Source organism: Colletotrichum fructicola (assembly GCF_000319635.2).
Source record: "Colletotrichum fructicola Nara gc5 chromosome Unknown KSG_Nara_v1_contig07, whole genome shotgun sequence".
In the NCBI taxonomy this organism is placed as follows: domain Eukaryota; kingdom Fungi; phylum Ascomycota; class Sordariomycetes; order Glomerellales; family Glomerellaceae; genus Colletotrichum; species Colletotrichum fructicola.
In genome coordinates, this window is record NW_027094057.1 from 1,916,222 (window position 1) to 1,933,747 (window position 17,526).

At 55.1% G+C, this 17,526-nt stretch overlaps 5 protein-coding genes across 5 annotated transcripts; 2 read left to right on the forward strand and 3 right to left on the reverse strand.

Moving 5' to 3' along the window:
* Nucleotides 1-1,212: 1,212 nt before the first annotated feature.
* Nucleotides 1,213-2,172, forward strand: CGGC5_v012240 (uncharacterized protein; the record flags this gene model as incomplete). Its single annotated transcript, XM_032029890.2, has 1 exon — nucleotides 1,843-2,172. One exon carries the CDS (start codon nucleotides 1,843-1,845, stop codon nucleotides 2,170-2,172), a length of 330 nt encoding a protein of 109 aa, XP_031890605.2.
* Nucleotides 2,173-3,010: 838 nt separating this feature from the next.
* On the reverse strand, nucleotides 3,011-4,142 carry Unc-89 (Obscurin; the record flags this gene model as incomplete). Its single annotated transcript, XM_032029889.1, has 4 exons — nucleotides 3,011-3,390; nucleotides 3,442-3,581; nucleotides 3,651-4,003; nucleotides 4,092-4,142. 4 exons carry the CDS (start codon nucleotides 4,140-4,142, stop codon nucleotides 3,011-3,013), a joined length of 924 nt encoding a protein of 307 aa, XP_031890612.1.
* A 4,086-nt stretch (nucleotides 4,143-8,228) lies between these two features.
* Nucleotides 8,229-9,449, forward strand: CGGC5_v012242 (uncharacterized protein; the record flags this gene model as incomplete). Its single annotated transcript, XM_032029888.1, has 3 exons — nucleotides 8,229-8,346; nucleotides 8,418-8,903; nucleotides 9,022-9,449. 3 exons carry the CDS (start codon nucleotides 8,229-8,231, stop codon nucleotides 9,447-9,449), a joined length of 1,032 nt encoding a protein of 343 aa, XP_031890611.1.
* A 40-nt stretch (nucleotides 9,450-9,489) lies between these two features.
* CGGC5_v012243 (uncharacterized protein) lies at nucleotides 9,490-10,456 on the reverse strand (the record flags this gene model as incomplete). The annotated part of the gene is made up of 6 exons (XM_032029887.2): nucleotides 9,490-9,522; nucleotides 9,574-9,603; nucleotides 9,724-9,933; nucleotides 9,991-10,036; nucleotides 10,093-10,125; nucleotides 10,281-10,456. 6 exons carry the CDS (start codon nucleotides 10,454-10,456, stop codon nucleotides 9,490-9,492), a joined length of 528 nt encoding a protein of 175 aa, XP_031890614.2.
* Nucleotides 10,457-14,398: 3,942 nt separating this feature from the next.
* On the reverse strand, nucleotides 14,399-17,318 carry CGGC5_v012244 (uncharacterized protein; the record flags this gene model as incomplete). The annotated part of the gene is made up of 8 exons (XM_066152662.1): nucleotides 14,399-14,920; nucleotides 14,972-15,055; nucleotides 15,105-15,120; nucleotides 15,724-15,997; nucleotides 16,049-16,468; nucleotides 16,520-16,748; nucleotides 16,793-16,826; nucleotides 17,128-17,318. 8 exons carry the CDS (start codon nucleotides 17,316-17,318, stop codon nucleotides 14,399-14,401), a joined length of 1,770 nt encoding a protein of 589 aa, XP_066008007.1.
* Nucleotides 17,319-17,526: the final 208 nt, after the last annotated feature.

Here is a 17,526-nt window from a genome sequence, read left to right on the forward strand (position 1 = left end):
TGCACGCCTAGGAGAAAGTCGATTTCTGATAGGCGTGAAGAAGGGGGCTACTCAATGGCTTTTTAGAGGGTGGCCCAAGCTTTTTTTTCTGACCAGCAAGCTGAGGGAATGATACGACTGGCACGAAAAGAAAAGAGGGATGAACTGCGGACGCTGATTGATGGCCCGGCGATCGAGTTGGTGTGTCACTGGTCTTGCGTGTACTGGCGAGGCGGTGCATCCTTGGCGTTCCTGTCGAAAAAAGTGCCCGCCAACATCATTCACTTGCAAGCACGGCATGTCTCTCGGAGGCAAGAGAAGGCCTTTCGAACCTTCTCTTGAAGACTGGGGCATGGGAAGTCGAGAGGCAGCCCGTGACCTCTCTGACATCTTGGCGATGGAGCGTGCTTCGTGACAGGAGAAGCAAGTAATGCAGTACAGTTCTCTACCCCGTCATCTGCAATTCTTATGCAGTAAAAGACATAGTGAGGGGAAATTTCCCCTAGATTTAGGCTCATGCTTTCGGAGCGAGGTCACTCCCAGCTCGACTCGCTCAGCTGAAAACCCGGGGTCATCCGTGGACTACCGACAGCTTTCGAGATCCAGATTGCTGCTGCAGCCACAGTAGAAACTGCGCCATAGGCCTTGCGTCGTCTATTGCCTCTCCAACAACACCCTTACAAACGAGTCCGTGAATGCCATCGCCTTCTGTCATCACCAGAAAAGCTTCAGCAGAGAGTTGAGGCAGCCGATGACGATGAGGCGATAGCGTCACCCGCCCTTGCGCCTCCACTCCTGCCCGATGTTCCCGCCCGTCCTTCCCGCCGCTGCGACAGCCCCGAAAAGGTGACGGGCCTGACAGACCGCCGGGTGGCTTCCAGGTGCCCACTAGCGTAAACCTCTTAGCGCCATGCACGCCCGAAGTACCCCCGCCGATGGTTCAACTCTCTCCCCATAGCGTCATGCCGCCCGCACCGCGGAACCAACTTCACCGATCTCCGACTGCCTCGAAAAATTTCCACCCGCGTCGCAAAGCTGCACAACCACGCGACATTCGACTGCCCAACACAATATCGCGACGAGAGCCATTTCTGGGGTGCAAAGACAGATTCGAGGACCGCATTGTCCCGCTGAGATCGCATTGGGAATAGACAGCCGCCCCTGACGGCAGGAGACTCTGGCAACCTCTGACTCTTACACCAGACGGCCAGCCAACCCGCGATAGCTTCAAAAATGCTCTACGACCTCAATATCCCGTGGACACCCTCCACGCCCCGCGACGAACTCAACCGCACAGTCAACTTTGCCTCGTCACTGGGCTACGCAGTAGTTGCCCTCAACCACACAGTAACACCCCCGATCCCATCACAAATAACGAATCCCCTCCCGAAATTCCCACCAACAACGACAACGACACCCTCACAATCCACAAAGACGCCGACGGTCCTCCACCGCGCAACGGTCCTCCTCGCCGACCCCGCCCAGAACTACCGCCTGCCCGCCCTCGCCGCAGCCTACGACATCCTCGCCGTCCGCCCCACCACCGAAAAGGCCTTCCAGGCCGCCTGCCTCAACATGGCCGAGCCCTCCCTCATCTCCCTCGACATGACCCAGCACTTCCCCTTCCACTTCCGCCCCAAGCCGCTGATGGCCGCCGTTGCCCGCGGCGTGCGCTTCGAGGTGTGCTACTCCCAGGTGCTCTCGGCGCCCGGGGGCCAGGGCCCGCCGGACGCCCGCGCGAGAGCGCTCTTCATCTCCAACCTGGCGTCGCTCCTCCGCGCGACAAAGGGCCGCGGCGTCGTCGTCAGCAGCGAGGCCAGGTCCGCGCTCGACCTCCGCGCGCCGGCGGACGTGGTGAACCTGATGGCCGTGTGGGGGCTCGGCAGCGACAAGGGCACGGAGGCGCTGGGCGTGAACCCGCGCGGCGTGGTGGCGAACGAGGGGATCAAGAGGACTGGCTTTAGAGGAGTTGTGAATGTTCTCGAGGTCGGCGGGCGGGCGGAGGATGAGGCCAAGAAGAAGGCCGAGGGGAAGAAGGACGGCAAGGCCAAGCAGCGCGGCGACAAGTCAGGCAACGCCCAGAAGCGCAAGACGCCTGATGACTCGGGGGACAGCCCGCAGCCGACCATCAGCAAGAGGCAGGCGAAGAAGTTGAGGTTAGCGCAGAAGGAAAAGGAGAAGGCGTCATCATAGAACTGGCAGTGGGCTCCGCGACGAGCTTGAAGGAGAGCAGAATCGATAGGCTAGGCAGCATGTCATTTAACCCTTATGATACCCCTTTCGAAAACCAAGAAGAGCATGAATATCATCAGCCTTGCAACTTGTTTTTCTACAACTTACACTCTCTGTGCGATATGCATAGTAGCCAGGAGGGGACAATGTTGTTTCACGCACCACGCCAGCATGGGCATTCATGAGACTTGCTCATTCTCCGATTCGTGCAATGCTATCGTAAGCTAGGTGTGATGTGTGAAGAGTGCTTTTCAGGGGGTTTGGTGATGGTGTGCTTTTGTGTGTGTGTGTGTCAAATAGAGAAATGAATTATATACAACTGGGGTTTTTTGTGTGTGTGAAAGCCTGCTGGCCGCTCCTCATCCAACACTTCCTCGTCAAAAACGGAGGAGCGGCCGATTAACTCTTCGCTTCGCGCAACCGGTCATGAAAAGGGGAGAAGATGACCTTGTTCCCCTTTCATTGGCCGGTGACGTTCCGCTTCATCTTCCTCCTATGTACCAATACTCATTCATCCCCCCTTCTCCTTTTGGAATACCGATTAGTACCACCACTTCCGCCCACCAGGAATCGAAAAAAGTAAATCCAACCAAGCGTCTTCTAGGGTATTCGTATGCCGCTGCTGCAAACCGTGCTTTCATCTCGTCAACGATGCCCTCCCCCTCTTCGGTCTCCCAGCTGCAAATCCAACAATTACGCTTCGCGTATGAAGTGAAAGAGTCGATAAAGTTCGGCGAGGAAGTCCGGGTATAGAAAGGCGGTTTCGTGCCAACTTCCAATGCTAACCAACCACAGGCACTCACGCCTCGTCGTCCTCCTTCCAGCCCGCGGGCATGACCGCCGCGTGGACCTGCGCGTCGGGCGTTGCGCGGGCCTGGAGGCCGATGGTCTGCTGCACGAGGTTGCCGAGGACGAGCTTGCTGCTGAGCTGGAGGCCGCTGACGCCGGGCTGGGCGGCGGCCGGGTTGTTGACGGCGGCGGGCACCGTCGCGGCGGGGACGGCGGGGGCGACGGCGGGCTGGTTATTGTTGTTGGCGCCGCCGTTGAGGCCGCCGAGGTTGAGAGACGTCGTCGGGTTGTTGCCCTGGGCGGGGTTGGCGCCGACTTGCGGGAGGGCTGCGGGCTGCGACGCCGCAGGGGGTTGCGCTGCCGGTGGTTGGGGAGCGGCAGCGGGAGGTTCTGGGGCTGGTGTTAGTCTGGTTTGGAACTGGAGGACGAGAGGGATCTTACCAGCTGCGATGGGAGCAGGCGTCGATGGCGTAGCAGCCGGAGGAGGTGCCGGCGGTGGTGCGGCGGGCGGCACGAGAGGAGCCGCGGGTGGTGGCGGTGGTGGCGGAGGAGCATTACTTTGAGTTACCGTCACGGGAGGGCTATCGAAATGTTAGTACTTTTGAAGTCCCGTAGAGATCCCCACAACGGCATATCGAGGAAGAACGTACGGAGCAGCTTGCGTGACGAAAACCGTCAACGGCGCGGGGATCGAGGCATTGTTGTAGACGGTCTTGGTCACTGTCAACGGGGGCGGCGGCGGCGGGCAGTTGTTGTTGTTGGTCTTGCCCTTGCCGTGGTGGCCCTTGTTGTTCTGTCGGTTGCCTCTGTTGGCGCCGTTGAGTGCGTCGAGAATGCCCGCGAGGATGCCGCCGTTGTTGGCTCCCGTCAGGCCCTGGATGTTCTCGGCCTTGACCGTCTTCACCTGCACCGCGCCATTTCCTTGCACATCCACCTCGCCATTCCCTCCAATGTTGACAATCTGCCTGGGTTGAAGCGTATCCTTCCTGTCGACTACCGCGCCCTGTGATTTTATGTGTAAGTCGCCTCTTCTTCCTTGTCCCCTTTTTTTTTCGTCATATCCAGCCCAAGTTTCCCGGTGTAAAACTCACCTGAGCGAATGTTGATAGAGCTGCCACGGCGAAGAGTGTACTTTGCCTCATCGTGGGCTCTGAATATGGTTTGCGAGAAGAAAGCTGGTGACCGTGAGACGTCGCCAGCGTTTCTCGACTTTGTTGTTCCAGACGTATGTTTCCTGATTTCCTTTCCCAACTAACAGGTCGATTTCCGTGTAAAGAGCGTTTTTGGTTACCGCAACAGACCAGCCGTCGGTGAAGTTCGGTGGGATCAACCCTATCTATGGTGATTGCTGTAAAAGAGTGTTCTGTTTGGTGGAGAGTGTTCCGTTAAACCTTCGCACTACTCTAACCCTCCGGTCCAGGTTCGTGATTACGATGGGTGAGGGGAGTAAAGGTAGAGAAGGGGAGGAGGAGGCAGGAGGAGTAGAGTTACGGGCAAGCAGGTGGCCACCTGCAGAACATTGTCCGGAGAGTTTGGCGAGAGATAGGACGGCCAAGACCTTTGAGTAATGAAGTGAGAGAGAAGAAGAGCAGCAGGGGAGCCGTGGTGGGCGTGTGGGGACTCTCTCTTGCCAGGCTGGTACCTGAATGGAAAGGGTAGCGGTAGCGGGATGGAGACTGATGAGAGTCGACCAAACACACGGGCAGGGGGGTGTGGGTGTGGTGGGATGGATGGACGGGTCACGGGTGTGGAGGGTGTATCGTATGAAAGATGATGTTGTTGGAGTGGTGCTCGGTCAAAGAGCGAAAAGGTCACGGTATGCCGTCTTTCCCGTGTTCCCACCTAGGAAATGCTATGCTATAACAAGCCCAAAACAGAGTTTCGTAGAATTCGAAGACGCGAGAGCCAAATGGGCAGAAGAAGGAAGAGAGAGATCGGACGGGAGGGAGCAGAGAGGCACGACGCTCGCAGCTTTAGGGGTGGGCTTGGAGTGAGCCGATGGACAATACGAACATCGCGAGAGGAAGGGAAAATAAGGGGACCACCGGCGGTCATCACGACTCACCACCCTCGCCCAGGAATGCCCAGGACCATTAAGGTACGCCGCTCTCCGGCGTCTAGATTGGCTCTTTAGGCTTCGGCTTACCGGTTGCCAAATTGATGCCAAGTTGGCTAGTGGGTAGCAGCGCGGCGGAAAGACACCAGAACGGCGTGGGATGGGGTCTCGGCTGGTACGATCTCTGGGTCTTGGTCGAAAGGGCGAGACTCAGACAAGAGGGTCCCCCAGAGGCAGAGGCCCAGATGATGGCAACTTGCAAGGGAAGCAGTCACGACTTGCCCGTTTCGCCGCCTCTCTGGGAAATGCAGAAGCAGGCGGTTCCTGACGAGAGACAGGGGCGAAGACATGCAAAGACAGGGATGTCGTTCAGGAACCAGCTGCAGCAGCTGCTGCTGCGCGGTAGCCGGTAGGCGGGACCCAGCCTAGCCCTGCGCACTTCAGGGCAGCCAAGAAAAGAAAAGAGAAGAAAGAAGATCCAGGGAGCCTTGCCGACTCGCTGTCGAGGATCTCTGGCAGGCTTCGATCGGAGATGCTGGCCTGGAGCAGCAAAGCGCAGTGGATTCGACGACCCTTGGCATGGAACAACCTTGGGCTGATTGTCCAGGGTGTGAGACATGCCCCAGACGGAGACCGTCTGAGACGGGGGGTGATGCGCCGCACAACTCGCTCCCCCTCAACTCCCAGCGCCTCCGAAACTGCGAGAGCGCCAGAATTTTCTTCTTCGTGTGCATTCTTCTTCCGTCGTTGATGGCTCGTTGGTGCTGTTTCTTTCTCTTCCGTGCTGTTCCTCGGGCGCTAGGGATCAGTGACAGCAGCGCTAGCTCAGACGTTGGGCTGCCTTACGATAGCACACAGATGCAGCCAATACCGCACGCTGGTGGACGGCATCTCGTCCCGTAGGCGGATCAGAGATGCGTGACGTGATGGATTGTTTGATGAGTAAAGTCATGCGATGATGTTCCACGGCGAGTACGGCATCTTGATTGTCCATGGGCCACATCTGTTCTCGTCCATGGATCGTGTGGTCTTCAACCCTTCAAACCTGGGAAGTCCCCAACCCTCATCCTCAGTCTTACACAGTCTCACCCTCCTTGAGGATGGTATGCTCAGCTGAAGCCGCAAGGTAAACATGTTTCCGACGGGTAGCGGGATATTTCTCCTTTACGCTTTCACGCAATCCCAGCTCGCAACCATCAACATATCTCAATGCTGCATCTGCGAACTGTTTTTGACTCGAGGCGAAAATGAAGGGTCGGAACGGATACGGCAGGTATAAAAAAAGAAAACTCAGAAAATGGGAAAATGACGGGAAACAAAACTCTCTCGTCGTTTCCCCAGAGGTTCCGTACCACAGCCGGACAGCTATTGTTAGCGATGTGAATCGTGGGCGGTGGGCATGGGAGATCGCCCTGCACCGCTGTCAGTCACCACCCCCTTGGCCCCCAAACACACGCTTGTCGCTCGCCCATATCGTAGGATGGATGCCTATATCACAGCCATCGTCCGTCAGAGTCGCAGTGTAGCAATCATCGTCGCGTAGACTTTTACTGCGGGAACAAACGAGGGGTATGTGCGACAGCATCCACGTGAGGATCTATCATCACGTAGCAATTCAGATGGAGCCTCCAGTCTCTTTCCCAGACTAGAGAAGCGGCCGCCGCACGCACTCTTTTCTGCAGTGCTGTGATTGATTGCCTGCTCTTTGCTCCCAACTCCTGCTCGCGTCGCGAAACCATGCGGACTCTCGGACACTGGGCTGGACACTCTGATGTATTAGGTCTCATCCCATCTTTTCTGCTGCTTTAGCATTCGCAGCACACAAGCAGACCAGCAGAAGAAGCAAAAGTCAAAACTTCGTCCCTTCCCAGCCCAGCCAATGAGCCCATCCGTCGAGACAGGAGGTGTCACCAGCACGTTGCGATTGCGTAGCCCCCTCCCCCCTCACAGGTTGCGGCGTTGTAAGAGAACGGACAACGGAAGAGGAAGGGCATTGAGACGACTCCATCGTCCCAAGGTGCTGAGAGCGTGAGAAGCGCTCGCTTCGTAGGGGACTCGCCTCAAGTGGCTGGAGCACTTGGGCAAAACGGGTCAGACAAGTCGCGGGCCATCGGTGCGTGTTTGATGCAATTTGGAAAATCTCGTCCAGTCGTGAGGTATGCCTCGCATGGCGATGCGGCAAGCCACGGGCCAGAAGGAGAGCCTGGAGGCAGGCGGGCAGTCTTGGTCTGGTTGGGTGATGCCATGCAGCTCTCAGCGATAGCATGTCGCGAGCAGCAATAGCATTGCTGCACTGGGTGGAAGATGGCCCTTCCTAATATCGTGGGTGAGGTAAGCCCGCAGTCCCCCACGGAGCCCGTCTGAAATCGACCGCTCAGATAGATGACAATTTGTTGCTGCTGAAGAAGGACAAGGTGAGGAAGACATGGTGAGGGCGGCATGTCTCTGGTCGCAGGTCTCCGAAGCCCCGAGGGTGTACCGCCCTGCATTGAGGAAAGGGAATCCAAGACAGCGTGAGACCACCACCACTTTCCGCGCTTCAATAAGTCGTTGCGATTAAGCCCAAGGATAGGGATGTCATGATCGGGAGACGGGACTGCCAGTCTCGTTCGTTTCACTCAATTCAGTGGAGCCAGGTCTGGGCAGATGGGCTGTGGCGTCGATCCACCGGCTTCGAGAAATATTCCCTGTCCTTTCGTGGCTGATGGCTCTGTGGCTGGTGGCCGCGGCTCTCGGTGCTCGTCAAACTCCGATCGCTAGAATGGCGCCATGTACCCGCATCATACAAAATGTGTGGCATCGGTACACGGGCCTGGAGGAACTGAGCCAAACGCGGTGGATCTAGCAAGTCAATGACGACACAATGCTCTCTCTTTCATCGTCGTCTCCCACTGGATTGAGGCTATGCGACAGGTTATCGCGACTGCAGAAGGATTGAGTCAACCATTCTCACCCAGAGCTTCCGGAAATCAATGATGAAAGCGTCAGCAGGATTGGAATTGAATCCTGTTCTTTGACACACACTCTCACTAATACTTAATCCATTGTGGTTTACTAACAACCATCGTCCCAAGTGTTTCAACACCCTACCAAAGCGTCTCAGGTTCTGAATTGTGACTTGGACAACACAGCAATCAACACGCGACATTGAGACAACAGTAAACCGCTCACGATGGCGGTCGTTCACGTCCTAGACGATTATTACCTAGCTATCACGGCTCTCATTACAATAGCATATCAACTATTATTCTTCTCAATAGCCTTCAGCTTCAAGTTTGACAAGCTCACCGGTAAGGAATCACGTCGTCCCCCACTCTCACAAACCCTCTCACAGATCCTCTGAACTGACACCACCTCTCAGACTTTGCTGGCGGTACAAACTTCGTCCTCCTCGCAATCATCACCCTCGCGCTCAGCGGCCACCACCATGCGCGCCAGGTCGTCGCCTCCATCTTCATCATGCTCTGGGCCGCGCGCCTCTCGGGCTTCCTCCTCTTCCGCATCATCAAGACAGGCAAGGACGACCGCTTCGACGACAAGCGCGACAAGTTCTTCCCCTTCCTCGGCTTCTGGATCTTCCAGATGATCTGGGTCTGGACTGTCTCGCTGCCTGTGACCGTGCTCAACTCGCCCAACGTGACGCAGTACCCCCAGCACCCCTTCGGCACCGGCAGGGACGTCGTCGGCATCATCTTCTTCGTCGTCGGCTTCACCATGGAGGCCGTGAGCGACGCGCAAAAGTACGCCTTCCGGAGGGACCACCCGGAGCGCGAGGCCATCTGCGACAAGGGCTTCTTCAGCGTGTCGCGGCATCCGAACTACTTTGGCGAGATCATTATCCAGTTCGGTAAGTCCGGGCCGTGTCTCTCGCTGCGGTGCCAAGTGACACAGACCCCATCGGGCCATCTCACTTGGCGTTTTCGCTTTTTGTCCCCCAAGAAACTCACGACTAACATCGCACAAAGGCATTTACATGATCGCCGTCTCTTCTGCGGCGGACGGTTACGTAGGCGGCCAAGCCTTCAAGGCTCTCTACGCCACTATCCTCGGCCCCTTCTTCCTCACGCTGCTGCTCATGTTCGTCTCGGGTCTGACTCTGCAGGAACGCCCCGGCGCCAAGAAGCGTTACGAGAAGGGTCAGAACTGGGAGGGCTACAAGCGCTATCTCGACCGCACCAGCATTCTGATCCCCTTCCCGCCGCAGCTGTACGCCCGCATGCCCACGATCCTGAAGAGAACCATTTTCCTCGAGTTCCCCATGTACGTTTTTGACCCGGCGAAGCACTCCGACTCTTCGACGCGAGCGGAGCAAGGCGAGCATCGTCGTGAGGACGTATCCAAGCCCAACGGTAGACCAAGCGGAGAAGAGAGCTTGGTTGGACAGCACTCGTAAGAGCATCGATTCATAGAAAAGGAACGAGCGGAATGGTAATTCATGTATCATGCGTAATGGCTGGGATGACTTTCTGTAGGGATATGAGTTGAGATATCAGATACCATTAATGCATTTCCCCAACCTCACCAACACAATCAAAATCAGAGATCTTCTGCAAACAATATCATCCTGTCACCTTCGACCAACTCTCGCTTGCGTTCTACAACCTTGTCACAGGAGCATTTCATTGCAGTGAACTTTTCGGACTGATATCACAAGCCGCCCTGAGGACCGGTCCGGTACAGCCCCCGCTCCCGCGCAGGTCGGTCGGCTGGTCAAGCGTCTCTTGCGAGTCTCCGTAGTCGGTGTAGTTCGCCTCTTCGGAGTGCGTCTCGGCGCCCTCCGGGATGGGCACCATGGCGTTCTTGGTCCAGATGTGCACCGCCGTCTTCCAGTCGAGGCCGTCGATGCAGCCGCCCTTGACCGAGACGACGTTCTTATCCTATGTCTAACATGAGTTTCTGGTTCATTTGTCAGCAGCAAGGCCGAAGGGACATACCGGTGTGCTGTGAATCAACCTCGTCCCACAGTTGCGGCAAAAGTAGCTGATGAGTCACGTTATTACATGAGAACGGGCATGGCGGCTTGCTATCAGACTCACCAGTGAAGTGTCACGCCTGATGCAGTCGGCCTCCTGTCTCTAAAGTCAGCATATCATCCTGCTTTCTTTGCAGCCAGCTTAATCATCTTTCATTCTCTCACCTCACCCCTAGTCCACTCCCCTACACCCTCATCTGTTCACTTCTCCCCACATGCAGCCGCCACCACCCACGGGTTTTGAAAACTCACGCGTAGACGCCCAGTAAATCCATGGCAGGGAGCTGGAACCTGGGGAAGATCGCCGACGTCCCGAAAGCGGAGCCCGTCTGGCGCTTGCACTCATCGCAATGGCAGATGTACAGCCGCAGCGGCTGAGGCAGCGGCGTCTTAAACGTGACCGCGCCGCATTGGCATCGCGCGTCCATCTTGTTCCACTGGGTCGGGAGAGAACCGTTAAAATATGACGTCAGAATAAAGGAAGCTTCGTGGGGTCTCGTCGTTGGCTCCGCGCGTGTGACTTCGCGGGGTTGATGAGTGAGAGTGGGTGTGTGTGGTGTGTTATCGAGATAAGCTCCGAGCTTCGTTACCCCGGACCGCGCCGCAATTGACGTGATTTCTCTCCTACAATTGGGGAAGGATAAATATCGTTGGAAGGATTGTGAGATGAAGGATTTTGCGAAGTCTCCTTAGGTGTCAAACAAAGTTCCCGATTTCCTCAGGACGATGAAAGTTGAGAAGTCAGCAAGACAAAGGGAAGGACGTTACTGCGGGCGCGGGATCATCCCGCCCTTTTTAAGCCAATGACTCCTTCCCCCAAACCACATGACACACACTCGATCGACCGTTTTTCCCGAGTGACGCGCCAGTGCCGACGACAACGTCAGCCCCTGGCATATCAACTTTTAATTTCTCACTCAAGGATCGAAAGAAAAACAGTGATATCTCGCGTTCGGGATGCGCTACTGCGTGTCTGCGGCTGATTACGGCCCCTGGTTAGTGGTTACATAGCCCGTGAGTCACGACCGGCGCGGTGCGGGGCAGGCAAGAGGGTGAGACGGGGGCCGGTTTTGGGGGGTGGAGGACCACACCGCTTGGGAGCGAGACTGGCGCGAAGTCACATGGCTTGCGCCAGGGGTCCTTTTGGGCTGTCGAGGTTGGTAAACGGACAAAAAGGATTCGTTGCGGTTTAGTGCAGAGTTAAGGCGGATGGATGGGATGTTGTGGGGGGGTTGGGTGGGCTCAAATTGTCGATAGCCTCACTGCATGGATTAGTCACAACTTCACCCTGCTGTCCTGCTTGCAACTTCATTTGAGAAGCATTTCCTTCGAAAAGAGCTGTTGCTGGCAAGTAACACGAGATTAGGTCTGCTCGAAAATCCATGGGCATTGGCTGATGGTCAATGAGTAAGATAAGTGACCAGCAAAACAGACCGAAAGATTACCGGATGCTTGACATGAAATATGCACAAACTTGCTATCAAGAACCCTGCGGCCCCCCCCCCCCCCCCCCCCCCCAAAAAAAAAAAAAAAAAACAAATCTTTTTTTATCAAGGAAATGAAAATGACCTGCTGAAAGCTGAGCGAAACACAGCAAGTAACCGAATCGTGAGTTCCACACACGATGGCATTCGGAGGATTGGGAAAGAGAAGGACAAACGGCAGTATCATCAGAACATTTGATGCATTGGATAACGGCTTCGTCATTTATACGACAGCTGATGAGAATATTGTGGCTTCAATCATGCCATTCTTGGGTGGTCACACTCTGAATTAAATAGAAGCTTTTGAACCAGGATTTCCACTTAAATACCCCCTTCTACCTCACAATCTTGCTCAACACAAGCCCAATAGTCTCCGACGGGTTCTTTAGGTCTAGATACCTGGATTTGGCAGATATGAAGGTCCTAGGGCTCGAGGCGATGTTTCTAGATGTTTCAATGTAAGGTCTCCGTAATGTGAGCCGTCACTTCCGTCTGCGTCGTATTCATGGCGTGTATTATCTCGAGAGCCCTTGAGAGCGTTTTCATGACAGATGAAGAGCACAGAACATACCTTGGGACACTGAGTGTTTTGACACGATTAGAGGGCATGATTCTCCTTTAAGAAAAAGAATAGGATCAGACATAGCACATGCGATGTCTTGTTGTGCTGCTAAGAGTGTTGTGCTGCGAAGAGACTTCCCGTGGGCAGAGTCTTATATACCAATCTTGGCCCACAAGCACAGGAGCTGCGACTTGAGTCTCTTTCGGCATATTGCAGCATAATGATTTCGAGGACTTCCTATTTTCTTTACGAAAGAAATCAATCAAGAGACGGAACAGTCGGCTTGACACGCTTACGAGAGGCGTGAATGGCAGAGCTTCCGAACATATACAAATAGCAAACGCCGTGGACTGTGTTGTGATTTCTCTGTGTTCTGTTTTTCTCAAGTGTCTTCTATATATTCGTGAAAATCATTGCACGAAATACTTTGATTGAACATAGGGGTAGCTTTTTTCACATCCCCGGGCCTTCAGATGGACGTCGAGCTTCCAGTGGCCATGTTACCTCTTTCCTGGGGGGAGTGGGCATCACGAAATGGGCAGAGCATTCGCTGAAAGAATTCTCGTGGGTGGGAAAGACGCAGGATTATACATTCCCTCGGGAGAGTGAGGAGCCATGTTCGTGAATGAGTGCCTTCTCGCTGGGGAAAGTCTACTTGTAAACTCATGGAACATCCGGACGGTTCATGTCGTATCTTGAGAGGGGCTCCCGAGTCTTCTGGCCATGATGCTATTTTTTCATATATATCTTTATCACATTTCAATGGGCTACGATAAAGCAAACCAATGGGTCCGATCGACTCTAGTAACCTTTTCAGTCGCCATGGCGACCTCTCCGATGCTGCTGCTGGTCGCCTGTCTTTTGCAGTAGTTGGTTGAAGAGATCATGTAGGTGAACGTAGCTCCCGTTTCGTCTCTGTCGGGCTTCATCTCCATTTACCATAAATAGTGGTTTATTCAACCGTACCTATAACCTGAAGGGTCGCACTTCAATGCGTCACCACCTGCCTGTACCACGCCACAGTGAACGGAGTGAACAGCAAGCTTCGCCCGACAACCCCGACGGCGGGCAGAACTCACATGATCGTTTGTGCCGATGCCTGGATGACGCGGGCCATCTCCTTCTGTACTAATCTATACGACTACATCTTTGGGCGTTCATTCAGGCCTCATGCTACGGAATGAGATCTGCCGCCGTCCGTCTTCAACGCGTAGCGAAGGACCTTCCCCCAGCCCTAACGAGCTATCAACGAGTGACCCTTCGATCCCAATGAGACCAGGTGCCTGACATGGAGGAAGAAATCAGGGTCGAGAAATTGAAGTGACGGTCGACCAGGCCCCGATCTTCTATAAAGTTGGTTCAAGCCATTTTTGACCGGGTCAACGGTATGCCCGTGTCACTGCCTGTGTCTTCAGAAAGAGATAGCATGGGCTACAACTTGTCTACTCGCAGCTTCTAAATGGTTGGGGACCCTCGCGTGACAATGGTCAAGCTTTGCGACCTCTTCGGTCTCGCTATTCTTTGAGAGGTATTTGGGTGAATTAGGAAGTGACGAAGATGGCAAATAGCTCCTTCCCTACGCGTCCCCTCGCTATTTCGACAAGCGCCAACAGCGAAAGGAAACCAGGCTCAATCATTGTGGAAGCATGCTTCAATTTTAGAGAACACAAACACATGTTGCTATTTGTCGACTGCGGAAAAAATCATGTTGACCTTGTTCAACACATCGAGCTTGACGTCGACACATCTGGGATGGCGATTGGCAGCCACGTACATGCCCGGCCTCGCTTGCCGCCACCTTCAGCTTTGCGAAAAGCCTCGTCGAGGTGGACAACATCACAAAAACAAGCGAAATGAAAGAATTACATAGCAAGAGCGTCTCATTTCCATCTGTCTACCGATTGTTAGGGACCTGTCTGTCCATTCTTCACCTGAATGCTTCTATGCGTGTCCGTCCAGCCCGCTTTCCATAGGCCCAACTCCAAACCGTTGCCGAACCCAAGTCCTAATGTGCACACCCAAGAGTGCATGGGATGCCACGCCTGTGTATACTCCTCAGGCAGGAAGGAACCAAAGTCCATCCCCCCAAAAGATCCGTTCCCTCCAAAGACAAGAGAAAAAAAATCGTCAGTCATGGTCTCGTAATCTCATGAGCTTCATATCGCCCTCCATCATTCCGCGCGTCCGAAAAAGCCGAACAGCTGTTGTAGAAGCTGCCTTCCCCTAGAAAATCCGGTTTCTGGACAGATCCAGTTCCTCCAAGTACTCAGTGCCACCCGTCAACTCCAGCGCTTGTCGTTTGACGGGAGTAGGCAAGGGCAAGCTCAGACAGAGAGGTTGCGCTTGCGGGTCATGGCGTTCTTCTGGCGGGGACCGGCAAAGTTCATCTTCTCAGCGGGCAAGAAGGGCTTGTACTTCTTGTCGAAGACGCGGCCACCAGGGGTCCACTCCTCGGGGGCAGTGGCGTGGAGGCGGCCCATGATGGCATTAAGCTTGGTGTTGTTCTCAACGTCAAGGTTGTCAAGGACGTCGAGATCACGGTTACGGTGACGAGTGATGAGGTTGACAAGCATCTCAGGGCCATCAATGAAGATGAAGAGGAGACCACGGACAATGGCGGCGGTGATGTAGCCAACGAGAAGGGCAAAGGGGTGGACGCCCATCCAGACAACACGCTTAGTGAAGGCGTTGACATCGGGGTGCATGCTGGCGAACAAGGCCGTAATAAAGAAGACAGCGAAAAGCCGGACCGGAAGGGGCCAGGCGTAGGTGTAGTCCATCTCGAGGCACTCGTAGGAGTGCTGAGCGAAGGTGAGACCTCTCGTAACGTGACCAACCATCTTGACCTAGAGCTTGTCAGTAAGAGTGATCATTGTGAAGTGGGCAGGGGATCGTACTTTTCGTGAGCGAGGTAGATTTTCCTTGTTCTTAGTGTAACTGGAGAGATAATTCCTTGTCAAAAATTCCTTGTGAGAAGGAATCTGTTCAGGTCAGTGATTTTTCACAAAGAGGTTGCGAGGCGTGCTCTACCAGTTGATGGAGAGATCTGAGTGTCTCCTTTTTTTTTTGTCTTGGGAAGGGACGCTGAGAGGATTTCCCGCGTGAGATGGGTTGAGAAGGGTAGAGATTTGTGATGCTAGGGGAACGCGTGTGAGTTGACGGGAGAAGAGAAGTAAGGAGGAGTAAGAATACCTCGCGCAAAGTATGCTGAGGAGGAAGGGTAGGTTGAGTGGAAGGTTGAGCAGGATTAGGGCTGCTCAGGTTGAGGAGAGGAAATTTTGTTGTTGTGTGTGGGAGAAGACGAGGCGGTTGTGAAAAAAAGTTCGAGGGCAGAGAGAAAAAAACAAAGCCGGTCGACGTGTAGAAGGTGTGGGAGGGTGGCCGACTTGAGATGGCAAGACCGGGCAGGCAAGTCTGCCTCCTTCCTGCCGCGCGAACAGTAACTGCTGCTTTCGATTCACCATGCTCACATGATCGACCATGAGATGAGTGAGAGGAGAAAACAAGTCTTTGATAGAACAAACTCCCTTCTGGTATCCTTTCCCAGCTCCCAATGACTCCCAACTCCTGAATGCCTTCAAGTTCGCGCACTGCCACCCCTATCATTGATCGTCTCTGACCACAGTCATCCAGATATTAGTACCCATACCCATCCTGCTTCTCCCCCTCGCCGACAATCTCCCTCTTCGGCCCACGGTCCTCCATCAGCCTCTCGACACATCTCACACGCACCTCGCCGCCCTCCCGCCCCTCGTTGAGAATCGTCTCCAAAGACTCACACCATGCAATCTTCTGCCCATCGTCCCAGTCAAGCACGCAGAGCTCGACCTCCAATTCCCTCAGCCTGCCCATCCTCCGCAGACCCTCCTCGATCCACTCGGGCCTCGGCTCCGGAAATTTGGAAATGTCCATGGCTTGCGCCTCTGCATTGTTGTTCAGCGAGGCAAACGAAGCGGTGGGCTCGAATATCCCACCTCCGATCAGAATCTTGAGCCGCAGGCCCCGAAGCCCGCCCGCCCAGCACCCGCATAGCTCCACCCACTCCTTGAGCGCCGGGCCCGTGAAGTCCCGCCCCAGCATCTCGAGCCGCGTGTACCGCATCTCGTCCCGCTGCCACCTTTGCAGGCCCCGAGTGAAGGCCCGCGCCGCCCAGAGACCCGAGGAGAACCAGTTGACGAACACAAACTCGTTGTTGCGGAACGGAAGCGTGCGCGTTTCCTCGTAGATCTGGCGGCAGGTGCGGAGGAGCGCGGACGGTAGGCCGCAGAGCGGTCGGTGAGGGGACAGCATCGCCTTGTCCTCTTCGTCGGCGGTGGCGGCCTTTCGGGCTTCCTTCTTCCGGGGATCGTCATCGACGTCGTTCGCGCCATCGGCGGCGGCGGTAGGTCGCTTTACTCCAGGATCCTCAGCTGCGTCCGGCCTGACAAGCTTTAGGAAGTACGAACTGTATGTTGGAGTCGGGTACCACGGGGCCAGCTGCGCGTGCTGGATGGGGTGCATTGCGTGGACCCAGCCGTATATCTGGAGCCGGATCTCGTAGGGGAGGTTCAGCAACGGGGAGTCTCCAGTTGCTGCTGCCGGCGCGGCGGCGCCGTTCGGCTCCTCAGCTGGCATTGCAAGTACTTCCGTCGCTGTTTTCGACATCTTGCCCTTCAATCCGTTCTTCTCGAGCTGCTGATAATATGAAGCAGTGGGCGACGGTCCCCAGCAAGCCATACACTTTCAAACCTCTCGAGCACGTCGTCAAAGGACCTAGAAATCTCAGCAACACCAATTCGAGCGGATGTGCCGCAACACAGAGCAATGAGAACAGTGACACAACTTCGAAATGTGATAAAAGAAACCCAATGGGTAGACAGGGATACAGGTCACACCGTCACAAACACACAAAAGAGATGTCAGATCGTGTGTTTCCCCAACCCGGAAATGGGGAACGAGGGAACAGCCTCGAATATATCTGTCTGCACCGTACCCCATGTCTACCATCTCCTTCGTCTCACTTGCATCCGCCCAAAGCTCGAGACAAGACGGAAGAAAAAGCAAGCAGACCTACCGAAGCGGCCCCAGATGGCTGGGTCCGGGTCTCCAAACAGGAATCCTTCGCCCGTAAGAAAAGCAGCCCGTTTCAATGGTCCCACTATCCGCCGTAAGCCACGACGCCGTCAATTGGTTCCAGCAAAGGAAGATATGCGTAAACGGGCTGACCGAACCCAGGACCGGGGGACGGCGGTTGGTCGTCAGCATGCGGGCCGGGAAGGTTTCTGGAGATTGGCAAAAGACCCCTACCCCAAAACAGGCATCGAAGCATAAGCTGACCGCTGCGTTGGCCCTCAGATTCGACGTCCGCTACGAGGCGCCCGACTTTGTGTGTTGAACGTCTGGTTCGACTGGTCTGATCTTGGCGGGAAGGAGGGGGAGGATGGTGTTTGACAGGCGTCAGCCCTACCAACGC